At 36.2% G+C, this 16,573-nt stretch overlaps 2 protein-coding genes across 4 annotated transcripts in view; both read right to left on the minus strand.

The window, feature by feature from the left end:
• TMEM30A (transmembrane protein 30A) overlaps positions 1–5,708 on the minus strand; it is a 33,230-nt gene extending 27,522 nt beyond the window's left edge. The window contains exon 1 of the mRNA XM_019729606.2: positions 5,275–5,708. Within this exon, the coding sequence (XP_019585165.1) occupies positions 5,275–5,511 (237 nt within the window). The 5' untranslated portion in view covers positions 5,512–5,708. The remainder of the gene's footprint in view (positions 1–5,274) is intronic.
• Positions 5,709–12,697: 6,989 nt separating this feature from the next.
• Positions 12,698–16,573, minus strand: part of FILIP1 (filamin A interacting protein 1) — a 231,487-nt gene continuing 227,611 nt past the window's right edge. For all 3 annotated transcript variants that reach the window (XM_074333213.1, XM_074333214.1, XM_019729604.2), the window contains one exon: positions 12,698–16,475. Coding sequence is in view for 2 of the 3 variants with exons in the window: in XM_074333214.1 (XP_074189315.1) it covers positions 16,435–16,475 (41 nt within the window). In the remaining variant the exon portion in view is untranslated. The remainder of the gene's footprint in view (positions 16,476–16,573) is intronic.

Here is a 16,573-nt window from a genome sequence, read left to right on the forward strand (position 1 = left end):
TCAATGCTTACTAAATGTCAAAACCATACCAGGCACAGTGCAGAATACAATAAGTTGGAGACCTGCCCATTAGCTTGAATACAAAACACAAAGAATCAAAGGCAAAACAGAACAGATGTAGACGAGTAGGTTAGTTTGAGAGATATTTCTCAGCTGTGTTTTCCTACCATTGTAATTGTTCTCCTAAATCAAACTGACATTTCTTCTTAGTAACCCTAAAAACACATCGTATTCCTAACTTATTCTTAAAAAACGGAATTAATTTGATGCAGTGGGAAAGGAGGAATTTGAAGGGCATGTAATTTTGACACTGTAAGAACTGGACTGGAAAATGTCCATTTTTGAACGTAAATCTGTCTTAAAGGAAATCAATACAAGACAGGTCACTCAACAAAATGCTGAGTAATAAGGTAAATCATTTTAAGTATTAATTCGGTTAAGTTAAAAGTGGCATTTTAAGTACCAACTTTGAACTGATTATTTCACACTAAAGAATTTACCTGGAGTCTTTTCTAGAGGATCCCAAGAAGAAAAAAGGTAACTAAAGTAAAACTCTCAAAAGCAATTTATGTTGCTTGAACTTTATCTGACTGTGAAAAAGAAATGAAGAAGGACACTACTTGAGCCAAGATTAATGGTAAATTTAGCTAAGGTATTTTATACCTATTATATTTGTACAAAGAAGGTAGAACACAAGCCAAATATCCGGGATCATTATACCTAACTGAAAGATTATTGAGGATTAGAATGTATAAATTAAACTGCTGTTTTTGTAACTAATGCTAACTTTGCCAGTATGTTCCTTTGAAACTTGAAGTCAAGGGCAGGAAATACTTTTTGTAAAGGGCCAGAAAGTATTTCAGCCTTTGCAAACCAAGAGGCAAGGCCAAGCATATTATGTAGACTCTTATATAACAAGAGAGAAAACAAATTTGCACAAATTTTTATTGATGAAATTCAAACTATAATAATAATTGTGTACAACTGTCTGGTAACAGGTCTATAATAAGAATGGATTTATTTTGGGGGGAACGTCATTTCACATAATTGGAATATCATTTCAAAATCTATGTTCCCTATCATTAAATTAATGTTAAATTGTTCATCTGTAAAACCATTCTCAGTTTCTGGGCCATACAAACAGTCTGGCTGGCCATATTCACTGTGTCATTCCTTGCTCTAAGTACTAAAGTTACTTAAGAAAGGAATTAAAACAATAACATCACAAATCTTTTAATTTCCAAGAGTCAGCTTCTAAGCAACTGCAATTCATTTGAAATTAAAATCTTTAAGGTTAACAACATAAAGTGCTTAATCTTTAACAGTCTATAAAGCAACTTATTCTTCCTTGACTTTTAGTTATAGGCTAAGTATAAATACTAAATGCAGAAGAGACACTTAATCCTCTTAAATTTTTTTTAGAATCTAAGAATCCAAGTTACACAGGAATAAAAACAAGAAACAAAACTGTATTTTTATCAAAAAGTAGAGAAACAAAAAAAAATCAGGATTAAATATAAGAAGAGGAGAGTTGGGGTTTTTCTGTCAAACGTGACGGGTACTAACTAGTCCACTAAAATTTAATGAAAATGTATCTTGAACACTTCTGGCAGCATTAATTTGAAGTAAATGTTTAGTTCTTTAATTTACTCTGAATGTTACTCTGAAAAATGTCCTCATCCAATTCTAACCATTAAATTATATAAATTCACACTGATGAATGCCTTTGCAAAACTTAAGAATATCTCACTATATTTTTCAAGTTAGCTCTATTCAATCAATACCTCAGCCTCACCAACAAGGGCCCTAGACTAGAAAAACATTATATTTGTGGTAAAAAGATATGCCTGACTCCTATAATTGCCAAATTAAAGGAAATATGCATTGCTTGCTGCTAATAATAAATGAAGACATTAAACTTTGGTGTTGAATAAGATATTAAATATTTAAAATATTTTCTTATGAATGATGAATTTAACAACTTTAGTTTTCCGATAACTTCATTAGATTATGGAAAATCTAAAAACAAAGTACACAAAATATATAAAACTAATGGGGGTTGGAGGGACTGATACTGCCAAATATAAGCATTAAAGTTTAAAAAGCCTTTTTTCACAACTTTTTCAGGAGAGTCCAATGTGCTTTACAAGAGTAGTAATTTTTTAGTATAACATTTCTGGGAGAAGGGTAAAGACCCACTGATTTTTATACCTAAAAATCTTAGCACTTTAAGCTATATTACAAAAGTGTTCTGATTTGGCAAGTCTCCTTTGGTCTAGTAATTTGACGTAAAACAGCAATGAAAGTTCTTAAAATTTTCAAAAATGAGGAAATAAGCTAAGGGGTTTGAGCAACTTATAGTATGAAAGTGAATGTTGGTAAGAACTTCTGGTTACGCGTTTACTTTTAATAACCCTCCACATATTTTAAAGTAAACTACAGTAGTGTCTAGCAAAGGGTGGATGGAGAGTAAGCAGAAGGAAGCATGTGTGTTTTGGGAAAGCTCCTTAGATTTTTCTCATAACTCCTACCCAATTCTGAACCAATTCTCTCTATAACAGCCAAATTAAAAAAAAAAATTTTTTATTCTATTTGCACAACTATGTCAGTGTTGGTACAAAACTCCTAATCATTCTTCATTTTCATTTCCTCTGGTTCCAAATATGCACATTTTTTAAAACCACATTAACGTTGGAAGCCACAGAATTTTAGAGTTAGACAGCATCTTAGAGATCATCTACAGATGATCTTTTGGTTCTTCTAGTAAAAAAAAACACAAAGCACTCAAAAATATGCCTCAGATCACAACAGAGGTGGGACTTCTACTCTAATGTCTTGACTTTTAACTTCAGTGTCCTTTGAACCAGAACAAGCTGCAGCAGACTCTTTAGGCCACTTGAAATCAGAAGCATATACATGAGAACTACTTAAGAAATTTCCATTTTACCAACTTCTTAGTGTGAAGAACATTATTTTATTTCAAAACCCAAAAGTTTTAAAGAAAGTAAATATTTATTCTCATAGTACAATAAATATTAACAGGTGAGTTTTGATACTACCCATCATATAAAATTCCAAATTATTGCTACTTTCACCTCAGTATCTTGAGAAGTTTAAATAAGATGATCAAATTTTTGATGTTAAATTATTTTCTTCTACTTAACTACTAACACTATAGTAAGAATCTAATGTAGTGTGAAAGCTTAAGGTTGAGAATAAAGACATCTGGTTTGGGTTTCTGCCCCAATTTTACAATATTCTTCTAGCTTACTAGTAAATATCAATCTCTCTGGCTCCATTTCTCATCTCCTGATTAGGAATCATCATAACTATTTATTGTACAAACTTAATATCAGGAATCTTAGCTATATTGTTTCTAATTCTCACATCCTAAAAGATAGGCATGGGCCTGCCTTGTGGCTCAGGTGGTTGGAGCTCCATGCTCCTAACTCCCAAGGCTGCCGGTTCAATTCCCACATGGCCCAGAGGGCTCTCAACCACAAGGTTGCCAGTTCAATTCCTTGAGTCCTGCAAGGGATGGTGGGCAACGCCCCCTGCAACTAAAATTGAACGCGGCACCTTGAACTGAGCTGCTGCTGAGCTCCCGGATGGCTCAGTTGGTTGGAGCTCCTCCTCTCAACCACAAGGTTGCAGGTTCCACTCCCCCAAGGGATGGTGGGCTGTGCCCCCTGCAAGTAGCAACGGCAACTGGACCTGGAGCTGAGCTGCGCCCTCCACAACTAAGACTGAAAGGACAACAACTTGACTTGGAAAAAAAAGCCCTGGAAGTACACACTTTTCCCCAATAATGTTCTGTTCCCCTTCCCCAATAAAAAAAAGTCTTTAAAAAATAAAAGATAGGCATTATTTACGTATTTTACAGGTAAGAAAGCTGAGACTCAGAGAGATTAAGTTTTCCAAGAAACTGAGCTAGTTAGTGGCAAAGCTGGAATTTAAACCTAGCTCTGTGTGACCCCAACCTAGAGCCCATGGTACTTGCAATACATCACTTTACTCATATGTGAGATCCTAGTGTGGCTGGGAGAACAAGTACTACATTTGAAGAACTATTAGGAGATACAAAGGAAAAAGCAAATAAAAATACATGCTGAAAAAACACTGTGACACTTTCTCTAGTTATTACACTGAAAATTAATTTTTAGTAAAAGATTTAAAAACAATGATATTAGTATTATTAACACAGAAGTGAGCACTGTACAATTAAAAATATATATTTTACTTTGAAAGGTAACATTGTAAGTAAAAACTGGAAATAGGTATCTTTACGCCTATACCTGTAGTCAAAATAAAATTACTCTGAAAGCCCCATTAATTCACATGCAGAAACTTAAAAGTACTTAATACGACTAGAGGGAAAAATGATGTAATCTGACAAAACAGAAGAAATCAAGAGACCTTGGTACTAGTTACTGCCCTTTTAAACAGATAAAAATACCCTCAGATATTCAAAAAATGAGATCTTTATCGTGTCTTCTATCAGTAAAATGTTCTGTAAACATGTACAACTCATTCTCTCTGTGTGGTCATTGACTTTTTTTTTTTTTAAAGTTTAAAATCTAGGGGGGAAAAGAAATCGAGGGTGAATGCAGAGCATGGTTATTACTAAACACAGCCTAAAAGCATAACCGGAAATGAAGATTCAAGTTACCTGTTACCTATATCATACCCTACAACTAAAAACATCAATTAACTCAAAATAAAAGGTAACTGTGCAAACTTCGGTCATTTGTCCTAACATGTGACCTGGTAACATAGGACAACTTCTTTAGGTAAAAATCACCAATACTTCTACGGCTCTCGGTCCTTTCCCCAACAATGGCCAAGGTGTTAATCTGCGTCCTAGGATAGTCCCAACACAGATAATGACACTGACCACGTCAATTCTCCCGCTGTAATATCTAGATATAACTTCTTTTTTTTCCATCTCTTTTTCTCTCTCCCCCTCTCCCTCTTAACCTCCGTTGGAGGTAAAAATCTCCAGAGCCACACAAACCGCCTATGAAGGGACGTTCTTTATCTGACCCCCCCTCTGTATTAAACATTCATTTCGTCTCTAATCATGTAAATCGCGAGAGGAAGCTCGGAGAAAACTGCAAATTCAGAAAGCCCGCAGAAAGAAGACACTGAGGAAGAGAGAAGGTGTGAGGGAGGTGAAGCCCGTAGGTCAACCTCCAGAGAGCGGAGGAAGAAGTGGGCAGGCCAGGACCCTGCGCCCCAGCAGCGCCAATTCCCACCCCCGCTCCCTCCCCTCACCTCGATCTCGCGGATGTTGTTTGAGGTGACGAAGATGCCAATGCCAATGGGGATGAAGATGAGGCCGATGATGAAGAAGGTAGGTAGCACCGTGCCAGCCGTAAGGATGGGCTGCCAAGCCGGCAACCTTTGCTGTTTGAAGGCCGTGTTATCCGGCCTCCGGTTCTTAGCGGTGCCCCCAGGAGCACACGCGGGCCCACCATCTACTTCATCCTTCGCGTTGTAGTTCATCGCCATTGCCCCCCCGGCGCGGCTCCGCGACGCGCGCAAGTGGACCGCCCAGGGGACCCGTCTGCTGACCCTAAAAGAAGACGCGCAGGCGTCGCTGCCGCCGCCACCTCCAAAGTAGAGGCGGAAGAGGCGGGACACCCTTCCGCAGACGGCCGCTGACCGGAAGTTGGAATCGGCTGGGGGCGCCAGAGGGAGGGGGAGGAGGGAGGAAACTGAGGGACGCGGGGAGGGACATAAGGGGGAGGGAAAAGGCGGACGCACGAGGATCATCTGCCCTGTGACGACAAAGTGAGGGCCCTCAACCCCCGGAGCGTGAAGCTACGACAGCGCATGCGCAGGCTTTGATGGCGAAAAGGGCGGGGCGCCTGCGCGGCAGTGGCGTCTGCGCTCCACTTGCCTGAAGTTGTGTTTGCTCACACCTGTCTTCCGCTGCGGGTATCCTGGTGACAGCCGATCTAAGTCTCAGGTCTGATCCGCCCGGCCCGGACTACCCTAGTTAGCCCTGGCGCTGCTGACAAAGATGTCTTTCTAGTGGCTTCGGCGCCAGACAGGTTTTTGTTTTACCGCGTAGCCCTCTCTGAAGGGAATCGTCGCATTTAAAAAACCACACCAAAGGTGCTTGAACCTGGTATGATTGTAGTGTTTCCTTGGGTTATAAAACCGCGAGTTTCTCTAATTCAAATAAATCGTCATTCAAGGTACAAATACAGACATTAAGTGAGATGCGTGATGGGTGACCCTTTGGTCCTAAAGTAAAAATAAATACGTGACTTGGTTAACCCTATTATTTTGCCTCTACTTGAGCTATTATCACTTGTCTATGTTCCATTAAAGTCTTCATGTTACTTTTTACCTTTTCTGTGTCGTTTCTTTTTTGTGCAGATATAAGAAGTCTTGTAAGTAGCTGTAGCTCTTTATTTTACAGATTACAATAAAAAAGCTTCACATTGTGGCATTACTATAAAATGCAGACACTTTAAAACTGCCAAGTATTTAATGACCGAAGGAAATATTCCTGATACAAAAAGTAAGTAAATCTTGATACCAAGGTAGTATTGGTATATAGTATCAAGCCTACCTAAGAAGTAAATAGTGGTAATCTCCATTGACCAGATGGAGAATGCTCTTTCTCTACTTCTTTGCACTTTTTCTGCATCTTCCAAAGTTTCTACAATAAGCATATATTTGTAAAAAAAAATTGTTTTGATTATATACAATCCACATTATCGTGGCATCTTTGAAATCCAGACTAGAGAGTAAGTCACATCATCTGAAAACAAATACCCAGAGTTTATTTTCTTTTAGACTTTGTCTGCAGTCATACCTTTTGGAAGTAATCCAAGAAAAGGGAAACGAGAAGAGTGCTTGGACCTTGTAATTTACAATTAAATGTGTTTTCAAAATGACTACAAGTCTCAAGATGTGAGCCAATCGAATATTAATCTGGTAGATAATTAACTTGCTTGGTTTTGTTCTTATATGACATCCTTAGCTCTCAAATTCTTAGCACTGGTAACATAAGTAGGTCTATATTTTGTTTTGAGCTATGTAAGTTTATTTTCAAATGGAAAATATTCTATGTTAGGAATTATATTTCAAATGGAAAGTTATATCTATGTAAGAATATTTTCAAATGGAAAATATTCATCTATCACCGTTAATGGAGAAGGTATGGGCTTCTTTTATTTTGCTAAATTCTATTGGTTAGTAAAAATGTATATAACAGTATTGGGCATAATGCAAAAGTATAAGGATTGAGGCAAGTTTTATCTCCCCATTTCTGCCTGTATCATCAAACCCACTAAATGTGATAGTTCCTTAAGTGATTTGTATTCCAACATTCTATGTAAGTATGGACAGTTATTTTGCCTTCGGGTTGTTTTGTTTTAAGTGATCTAAGTGATTGTGATATATTTATCTGCCTTTTTCTTTTTGTTCATAGGAAAGAGTAACTCCTTGTTTCTCTTTTCTTTGTAGGAATTCCATTTTGACTGAAACATAGACTTTCCGAACCTAAAGCTTTCTTAGATTCTTATCTAAAACTTATATTTTCAGTTGAGGGCCAAATGGACGAAATGACTTTTCAAAATCTCTTGATGTCCTTCCAGTTCCTTTCCCTCTACTGTACTCTGCCATCACAACATGCTGCTTTACCCAGTAACATTTTTTTCACATCCACATCATTAGCTTGAGGACTCAGAATTTTATGATTTCATTGGTCATACATTGTTTTATGATAGTTCTTAGGTAGTTTTTCATTTAATCTTATGAAGTAGGAATTTTAAAAGGGAAATGTTCAGTATTTCTAGGGTAACAAAAGAGAGTGGTTGTTCTCACAATGGATTTCCACCATATGCATTTTTAAACTGTGGTTGCTAGGAGTGACGTGTGCTCACGCGTGTGCTGATGACACATTTAGATAACATTTGTATTGTTTAAATGATTCTTCATTCACTGATTCCTGTTTTTTAAAAAATTTGCTTAATTACATTGATTAATGCTGACTACCAGGTCAATATAGTAAGTGTGCAATGAATGCCTGAGCCTAATAGGGTTTCCAAGCGGGAATTCCCGCCCGTTCTCAGGAATTTTTTTCTCCTTCCCATTCGCGAATCCCAAGAAAAGTTGGTCAGGAAATTGGGAAAATCGGCTCCTTGAACCCAGGTGGTTGGTAATATCAGCCGTCACTTTGTGGAAACGATTCATCGTGGAGAACAGAAAACAGTTTATATCTCGGGATTCTGGAATGGGAAAGCGAAAAAAATTCCTGAGAATGGGAGGGAATTTCCACCTGGAAACCCTATTAAATATGAAAGTAAATCCAAAATAATAGGCAGATACAAACCCAACAATCTGAAAAGGTGTAGATAAATAACTTTGGAGGGGAAGTTTCATAACAAATTTTTATTTTTTTAGTTCAGTTGCTGTTTTCAAGCTATTGAACTAGGTAACCAGAAACATGGGGCGGGGGAAATGAATAACTGAGTAACTTAAGGAATTAAGAAGAGGAAACTGAAACTGCTCTTTTTACTGTTTGGCCAAAATGGCACATAGATTTGCTTATTAGACTCCTTTGAGTGAGTATTTGGTGCTACTTTAGCTCTCTAGCTTCTAACCATATTCAAACCATTTCATTTACATGTGTAGTTTAATAATGTTTAGAAAACTGAAGAGAGCTAAGAAATGTGCCATAGTTTTTACCAGCATGAATTTCAGAGAAAATTCTTAGGGACTGGAAATGGTTTGAATTGTTTTCAGTGACTGGGTAATATTTTGCTTGTTTCTTTCTAGATGGGAAAAAAAATTCTGTCTATTTAGTTGATCGTGGCAGCTTACTTGAGAGAAGTTTGAGGGGACTAAATAATATTCATTTTTAATTGAGGCGATATTTAAGAAAAGAGTGACATAGAATTTGTATAATAAATTTAATTTCATGTACTTACTACATCAGAGATTAATTCAAACTGATTTTGAAAAATTACTTCTTTTAAAGTTGACCTTTTCCTGATTTTCATATATACATATTTATTAAACTTATTCACTTAGGCACTTAAGAAAATCCTTTTGTTCTGACACTGAGAGATTGTTAAGCCTGAGGTCATTGGTGTTGTGATGAAAGATTTTGCAAGTTTATGAATGACCACAGTCAGTAATCAGAAATGCAAGTCAAACATGATACTTAAATGATTATTCTCATTAGAGGAAAGAGCAATTACACCAAAATTTCTTAGTAGACAGCCTAAGAAATTTGTTCTCCGGAGGAAATAATGTTTCATTTCTCATAATTCCACCTTTTTCTTTAAATGAGAGAATATATTTTTAATGAGACCTTAGACTTCATTATTTCTACTGTATAGAATCTCTCAGTCGATTATATCCCATGGTATGTATTTTTCCAATTGTGTCATCAATTATAGATAAGGTTTTTCCTTCAAATACGATGTTACCATCTCTTGGTTGACAGCCAACTGACATCTGTTACATGTATAATAGTGCAATTATTTTTAAAAGGGAAGGGACAAAAGGGGGAAGATACTTTCCTTACTCCATGAGAATCGTCAAGAGATACAGGCAAGTAGATCTTTAAAAACGTTAATCCCTTATAAATCATGTTTGGACTATTTTTAGACATATTTTTAACTTACATTTTTCTGTTTTTCCAAGCATTAGATTATTGGAAGTTGGGTGGGGTCAAATTTCATCAATATTTGTTTTTTGAAACACTTGGGTCACTACTACCTATGAAGCTATGAAGTGACTCGTTTATTTCTTTAAAATAACTCCAACATTTTCTTGAAAGATGACATTCACAAAATGGACATAAATGTGAAAGTCAACTTTTATTGAGCCTGAGAAGTGAAACACTTTTGTCAATGGAACTGAATATTTATGACAACAAACACCAAGATCTCATAGGACATCCCTCTTACCAGCACACTGTGAGGGACAGGTTAGGGATTCAGCAAACTATCCCACACATCATTTTTATTGTCACTGAATCTTCTGGGAAGAGTCATCCGCACTCACTGTCTTAGATTCCTAATCCTAATCACTGACCAAGCCACTGATCCCCAACATCAGACTCCACTTCCACCCAAACTGCCTTGCTAGCTAATTCCTACTCACCCTTCAAGATTCAGGTCAGTAGCCAATTTGAGGAATCTTTCTTTGTTTCCTCGGCTAAGCTAAGAACTGCTCCCTGAGCTCAAGGCAATTTACGCATACCTCTATTCTTGCACTTAACATAGTAATGAAAAATATCTGTTTACATCTGTCTTTCCTACTAGGTATAAATTTCTCAAGGTGAGAGACTATTTTTACTGTTTTTTATATATCCAACATCTGACAAAGTGCCTTGGACATAAAAGATATTCAGTAAATCTTGTTGACCCAACCTGACCGAATATCAATGAATTCACACTTTAGTGGGAGAGTCAAGTTGCCAACAAACAATTCAAATATAATGAGATCAGTGCTATATAAGATGTGTGTGCAAGGGATTATAGGAGGTCCAAGAAGTACCACATCTTCATGATGTCAAAAACTTAACTGGGAGGAAGTGGGTCTTAAGGTCGGAGAGATAAGGTCTGGTTCCACACCTAGGAGAGAATAGAATCAAAAAGGGATATAGAGAAAGTTGAACCTTATACTACACTTATTATTAATGATTTGCAAAACTGTATACCATGGCTGATCATGTTCTTTGTCTCAAGCAAGATCTTACCAGTTGCCCTGGAAACAGAGATTTCTGATACCCACCACTTCTAGGAGATACTCAGTTTGTTATCTTATATAGTCTATTTGTCCTACTGCCCATTCGCACCAGTGCTCTGTGGGAACCAGTGCTTGGCCTCTTTGAATTGAAAATGACCCTTCTCTTGTTAGGTAGCATAGACCATCTGGTGTCTGATAAGATGAGGGCCCTTTGTCTTTGCAGAGAGCATATCTTCCCTTAGAATCAGTAATTATTGAGAGTCTTTTCTTGTTTAATCCAGATAGTCTGCATCTTAAACCTTCAATGGGCACAAAGATGTCTGCAAAGGAAGAATAAGCAGCTAGGTTAGTAAGGAAAATCTGGTACAAAATACCCTGGCTGACGTCCTACTCCTGAAGGAGCAGTCCTTTGGGGTTAGGAGTCAATAATTAGTGCCTACTAAACACCCTGCCATTTTGCTTAAACATATGCCTTGTTCTCGAGGAAGAGAAAGACGTGCACTGGGAGCCAAAAAGACCAAAAATGAGAATGTGAATATAGTCATGGGAAAGTACTGTGACAATTGGGGGAAAGAAGAGAGGAAAGCTGGAAGAAGACTAGGAAAACGTCTCTCCCTAGAAGGAATTATATTGCCTTTTGCAAACATTTGTCCAGTATCTTGTATTCACTATGAGGAATATGCAAATCGTGCATTTAAGAAGTTTACATTCAAACTGGGGGGAGAGCTTTGTGCACCAAGGCCTGTCAATATGAGGCAGAATGGGACAAATGGACGCCTGAAGAGAAAGAAAACAAATTTTCTCCTTAGAGATGCTTATCGCTGAAAGAAATGCTGGGAAGAATGCAGGGGAAACTAAAGATTATCTTTTTAAAAAAAAAAATTATCTGGGAACTCCAGGGAACTAGGATCCAACTGTTACCTGTGGAACCATGCAGTCACTGAGGGTGGCCCCAATTAAAGGGAGGCTTCAGTGGTTTACATCTTTCATAGGTTCCTTGGGATTCATTAAATACAAATATCAAAAGTAGATTTTAATGACATTCAAGAAAAAGTTAAAAAGTATAGTGCAAATGTATCCTATTGCCAACAAACATGGCCCCAGGGAAGTTCCTGCAGTCTCTTGACCCAGGGGAAAAGTGTTGCTCATTAAAGGTGATTCTAGCCCAGGGGTCAAGGGGAACAAATCCATTTGAGCAAATCTGGTGGAAAGACGCCAGAGTGGGACAAATCTGAGATGCCCCACTTCTGAGAAGTTGTGAAGTAAGCAGACAATGACTTCTGGCCAGTGCTTTTAAACTTAGCGCACGGACGGACTCGACTGCTCCTCTAAGAAGAGAGGCCAGCGCTGCCCTGTGTACAAGATCTCTAATATCTGCAACTTCCCTTTAGAAAGCATCTTCATTTTGACATCATCCATGCCTGCTTTTTTGATATGTATATCTTTAAATAATAAACAAGAGAAACCCATTCCTTTGTCCCAAATAAGGCAAAAATAAGTGAGGATTGACTATGGTTATGGACCACCATTTCTGACACAAGGCTGATAAATAAAATAAAAGGGGTCAGACCACAGCCTCAGCATCACTCCCATCCCACTTTGCTGAAACCATTCCCTGGCTGCCTATGTAGAGGCTGGGCTGTGGAATGCTGGCAAAACTACAGGAGTGTTTGCTCTACTGAAAAATCTAGATTGACAGCAGAAAGCAGTAGAGTAATATCTGCATGTTGATTGACATTGCCTTTGGTGAGGATAAAGGAGTGAGGGGAACGTTGTAACCAGTTTCCATCTCTTGGTGTCTTGCAGTTTTCATCTTCCTATAGACTCAAACTGTGATGTAACTCAGAGGAAAAGCATTTCTCATTTTGGCTGATCTGCTGTTCCGCTTCTGCTTGTTCATATTACAAAACACTATTTTTGACAAAACATGAAGCGCAGGAGTGAAAACTATTTTAAAGCAAACAATTTTAAGGTGGAATACTCATTTAAAATTATTTTAATTTTATGAATATTATGTTTCAACTCAAAAAAATATTGCACAGTGCTTTTATATCACAATTGTTATTTTTCTCACTGGTGAGATTTGGATGAAGTTGACTTTGGAAATAACACAGAGAATGTCTTAATTTGTTAAATAATTTCAATAACCTGTGATAAACTGAAAGCCGGATATTACATTCATATAAAAGACAAGTACATATTCATAAATTCACTTGGCTGTAGTGAAAAATAAACTCATGTACTTAATAAAACTTAAAGGAGTGAAAAATTGAGAATGCTGTGAAAATAGAATTTAACTCCAAAATTTGTCAATGTACTCTTGTGCTTTTGAAAATCAATGAAATCTGCAAGACTTCTAAGACTATCTGATCACATTTTAAGCCTTTGCTATTGGAGAAGCTAACATCTGTATTTTTAAAACAATCTAGATTAAATAAATACAAATTTGCACTGTTAAAAATAACAGAATCTGTGAATGGTAAGGAAAAATTATCCAAATAACATAAACCAAAAAAACCCACCAGAAAAAAAAAATGTATCATGGCATGGCATCTATAAAGATTTCTACTCAAATGTATGAATCTGCAGCATTTTCCCTTTGTAACAAACATGGTTGTCATCATATAGTTATGGAGTAAATGCTGAAAGATATGGAGTAAATGCTGAAAGAAAACAAAATATTAGTGGTCACTAAACAAAGTTAATTCCATAAAACTCTCCCAATTCTTGAATTTATTACAATTTTTTTTTTTTTTATCTTTGCCCTCTAATTAGTGTTTTTAGCAGAGACATAGCACTGGAGGTCCAGAAGGGGATATATCCCTCAGGTGCCAGTTGTTTTTTTCAAACTTCCGTTATGCATTTTTGTTATTTTTAGAACCATTGCTAATCAAATTCATGAACACATCCTACTTTTGCTCTATTTTTTATTCATTTCAAGGAAAATTCAACCATAGCATAAAGACAAAGGACACAAACATAGTACATTGTCTCATGTAACACTCTTGCTCTGCCACTGATTTTTAGAAGCTGTATTTCAGTAGTGTTGGTGTCTCTGTTAATGCTTAATCTAGATATTCCACCCATGATTTTTTATTTTTTTATGATTGTCCTAAGATACAATTAATTCTTCACATTTTGTGAACATTCCAGACATCTAACATCTGGAATGTTTACCCACTATTTTCATCAAACCCTAATATTTTATGAAATACTTGAAAAAAAATCTCTGTAGAAGATACCCTCAAAAGACACTCCTATCAAAAAGAAAAGGGTAAAATAATGGATTAGTTTAATGTTGTGCCTTAAACTGGAAACACTGATTATGATTATACTTCAAAAAATATAATTATGCCATTCAAAACTGATTCTCGTTCATATTGATGATTGGAGATTTACTTACAATGAAAGATACAGAAATTATTTGAGCCTAGAATGGTGCCAGGTTTGCATGTGGGGGCAGTTTTTTCAATTGGATGTGGATATTGGTATATGACTACTTATGATCTTGTTTATTCATCAGATAAGGATATAACTCTGGTGTTTCTATTTGCTGTTTTTAATCTATTTTGTTTGAAAACAATTTTTAATTAATTTTTACTGATTTTACTCATCTATCACTCTGACTCCATTTGGATTTAAACAGAGGACTTAATCATAGCATGGGCAGAGAAAAGCTCAGTGTCTAGCTAAATGATTCTGATGGCACCATCATCCTCACTCTGCATTGCAAGTACCAAAGTTCATTATAAATTATCTATCAGAGAAATGAAAACTCGGACCAAATATATGTAAATTACTTCTAATATTTTAAATTAAAGTCAAGAAGTTTTTAAAGTCTTATTCTCTAGCCTTTTCACTATTAGTGTAATAAAACTCCCACAAGTTGAACAAAAGTTATTTGCTTCAAATGCTAATCTGTGATATATCAGAATATTTTTGCCATCAGAAGTATAAACACTGGCAAATAGAGAACTTCACTGTGAGTGAAAAAACGTAACACTAAATATAACCCTTCTCTAATTGAAAACATCATTACAGTTCAGAAACGTTTGCAGAAAACAAAATCCATAACAGTTTTTTTAATCTTCAAACATATACACTCTAGTTTTCTTAATCAGTAATCAAAAGCCCTGCAGGTTATGTGATGCATTCACAATCATTCAAGCTAGGACAAGCCTACTGTAGCATTTCTTTTACTTACAAAAATCAAAACTAATTTTACATAAAATATAATTATTTAATTTATAATACCTACTGAATAAGATTTGCTAATTCCATAAGGTATACCTTAAAACCTTATAAAGTTACATAGAGGAGAAATCCAACATAAAGTTTTCTATTCCAGAGACTCAGTGTGGACTCCCCTCTATGGGCTTATAAACCTGGGTACAACCTGTGGAACTGGAGAAATGGGCCAACAGTACTACTTGTGTGGTTTTTATTATAGTTATCCTCTTGACATTCAGAAACATACTTTCTTTAATCTCAGATGAGATACATGATATAAAATTTCTGCATTCAGAAATCAATGTGTCACATCTGCATTTATCTTTAAAGAACTTATTGAAAACATGTCCACATTAACAAGGTCTTTTAAAAATACTTATATTATTAGGGTTTCAAGTATACTTTAGATGCACATTTTCACATAAACCTAAATTCAACAGCAGCTCTGACATTGAGCTTTGAGCAATGCATGTGCTTCTTACCTTTGAAGAATATATTCTCCAACCTATATGTGGTTCTGAAAATCTGTCCAAGTCCTATCTATCAAAAAAAAAGTTATCTGTCTTGAGATTTCTCTTACCATTTTTAAAAAGGATGCTGATACTATTATCTAGTTCAGTTTTTATTTTCAGGCTTTCATTTAGGTAGATTGTGAGAAATAATCTTGATATCCTGTGGTAAATCCTGTACATATAAGTAAATAATGAAAACAGAAATATAATTGAACTGTAAGTTGAAGCTGTTCCTATAATCCTTACAAGTTAAACTCATACATCTCCTTTTGTTCATTTGTCCCACATGAAATCAATTCACCCAGAGTTCTTGGCACAGAACTAGAAAGAGCAACTTTAGAAACTGGCTTTAAGTATTTACAATTGAACTTTCAATCAGAGCTTTATTTGTTAGTGTTGACCCATGATCAGAACCACCGCATGGTACAAGCAATAATAAAACTTCTTCCAGAATCTCCTGCTTCTGTTCTTTATCTTGAATTTACCCCAGGAAATACAGAGAGTGTTGTACTTTCTTTTCTTCAGAAATAACAAATTGATAAAATAATTAGAGGTTACTGCTTTGAATGCACCAATACCAATGTTTTGAAGAACTGATCATGGAGTCTACAGATACATGTGCCATAGACTATGAAAAAGGAAACACTTTAGGAAAAAAGAAATCATATTACAAAGTGTATTATAAAAATAAGTTACATAGCATGTGCCCATGGACCTGAAAGCTATGCAAAAGGAAATTTCTTTTGACACAAAGATTGAATTGCTCTTGCTACCTATTTTCATATTGTCAGCAACTCCATTTTCAGCTTTTACGTTACATCCTCAAAACAATTCCACTGCAAGTAGGAAACTATTTCCAGTAGTGATCAGTAGCATAGAGGACCTTAGTGATGATGGAGGGCTGCAGAAATACTATCCATTCAACAGGGTTCAGAGGAAGTACACACACCCAGTATGTACTTGGTTTACCATTTCATCTGGAGTTCATACGTAACTGGTGAATGATGATGCTTTCTACAAAGAGAAGAAAGATACAGCATTTTCAATTAAACTGAAACTCAAATCAGTAGTTTATGTGAGGATCAATACCACATAATAGATGTTAAACAACA

Source organism: Rhinolophus sinicus, linkage group LG05 (genome assembly GCF_036562045.2).
Source record: "Rhinolophus sinicus isolate RSC01 linkage group LG05, ASM3656204v1, whole genome shotgun sequence".
NCBI classification, from domain to species: Eukaryota; Metazoa; Chordata; class Mammalia; order Chiroptera; family Rhinolophidae; genus Rhinolophus; species Rhinolophus sinicus.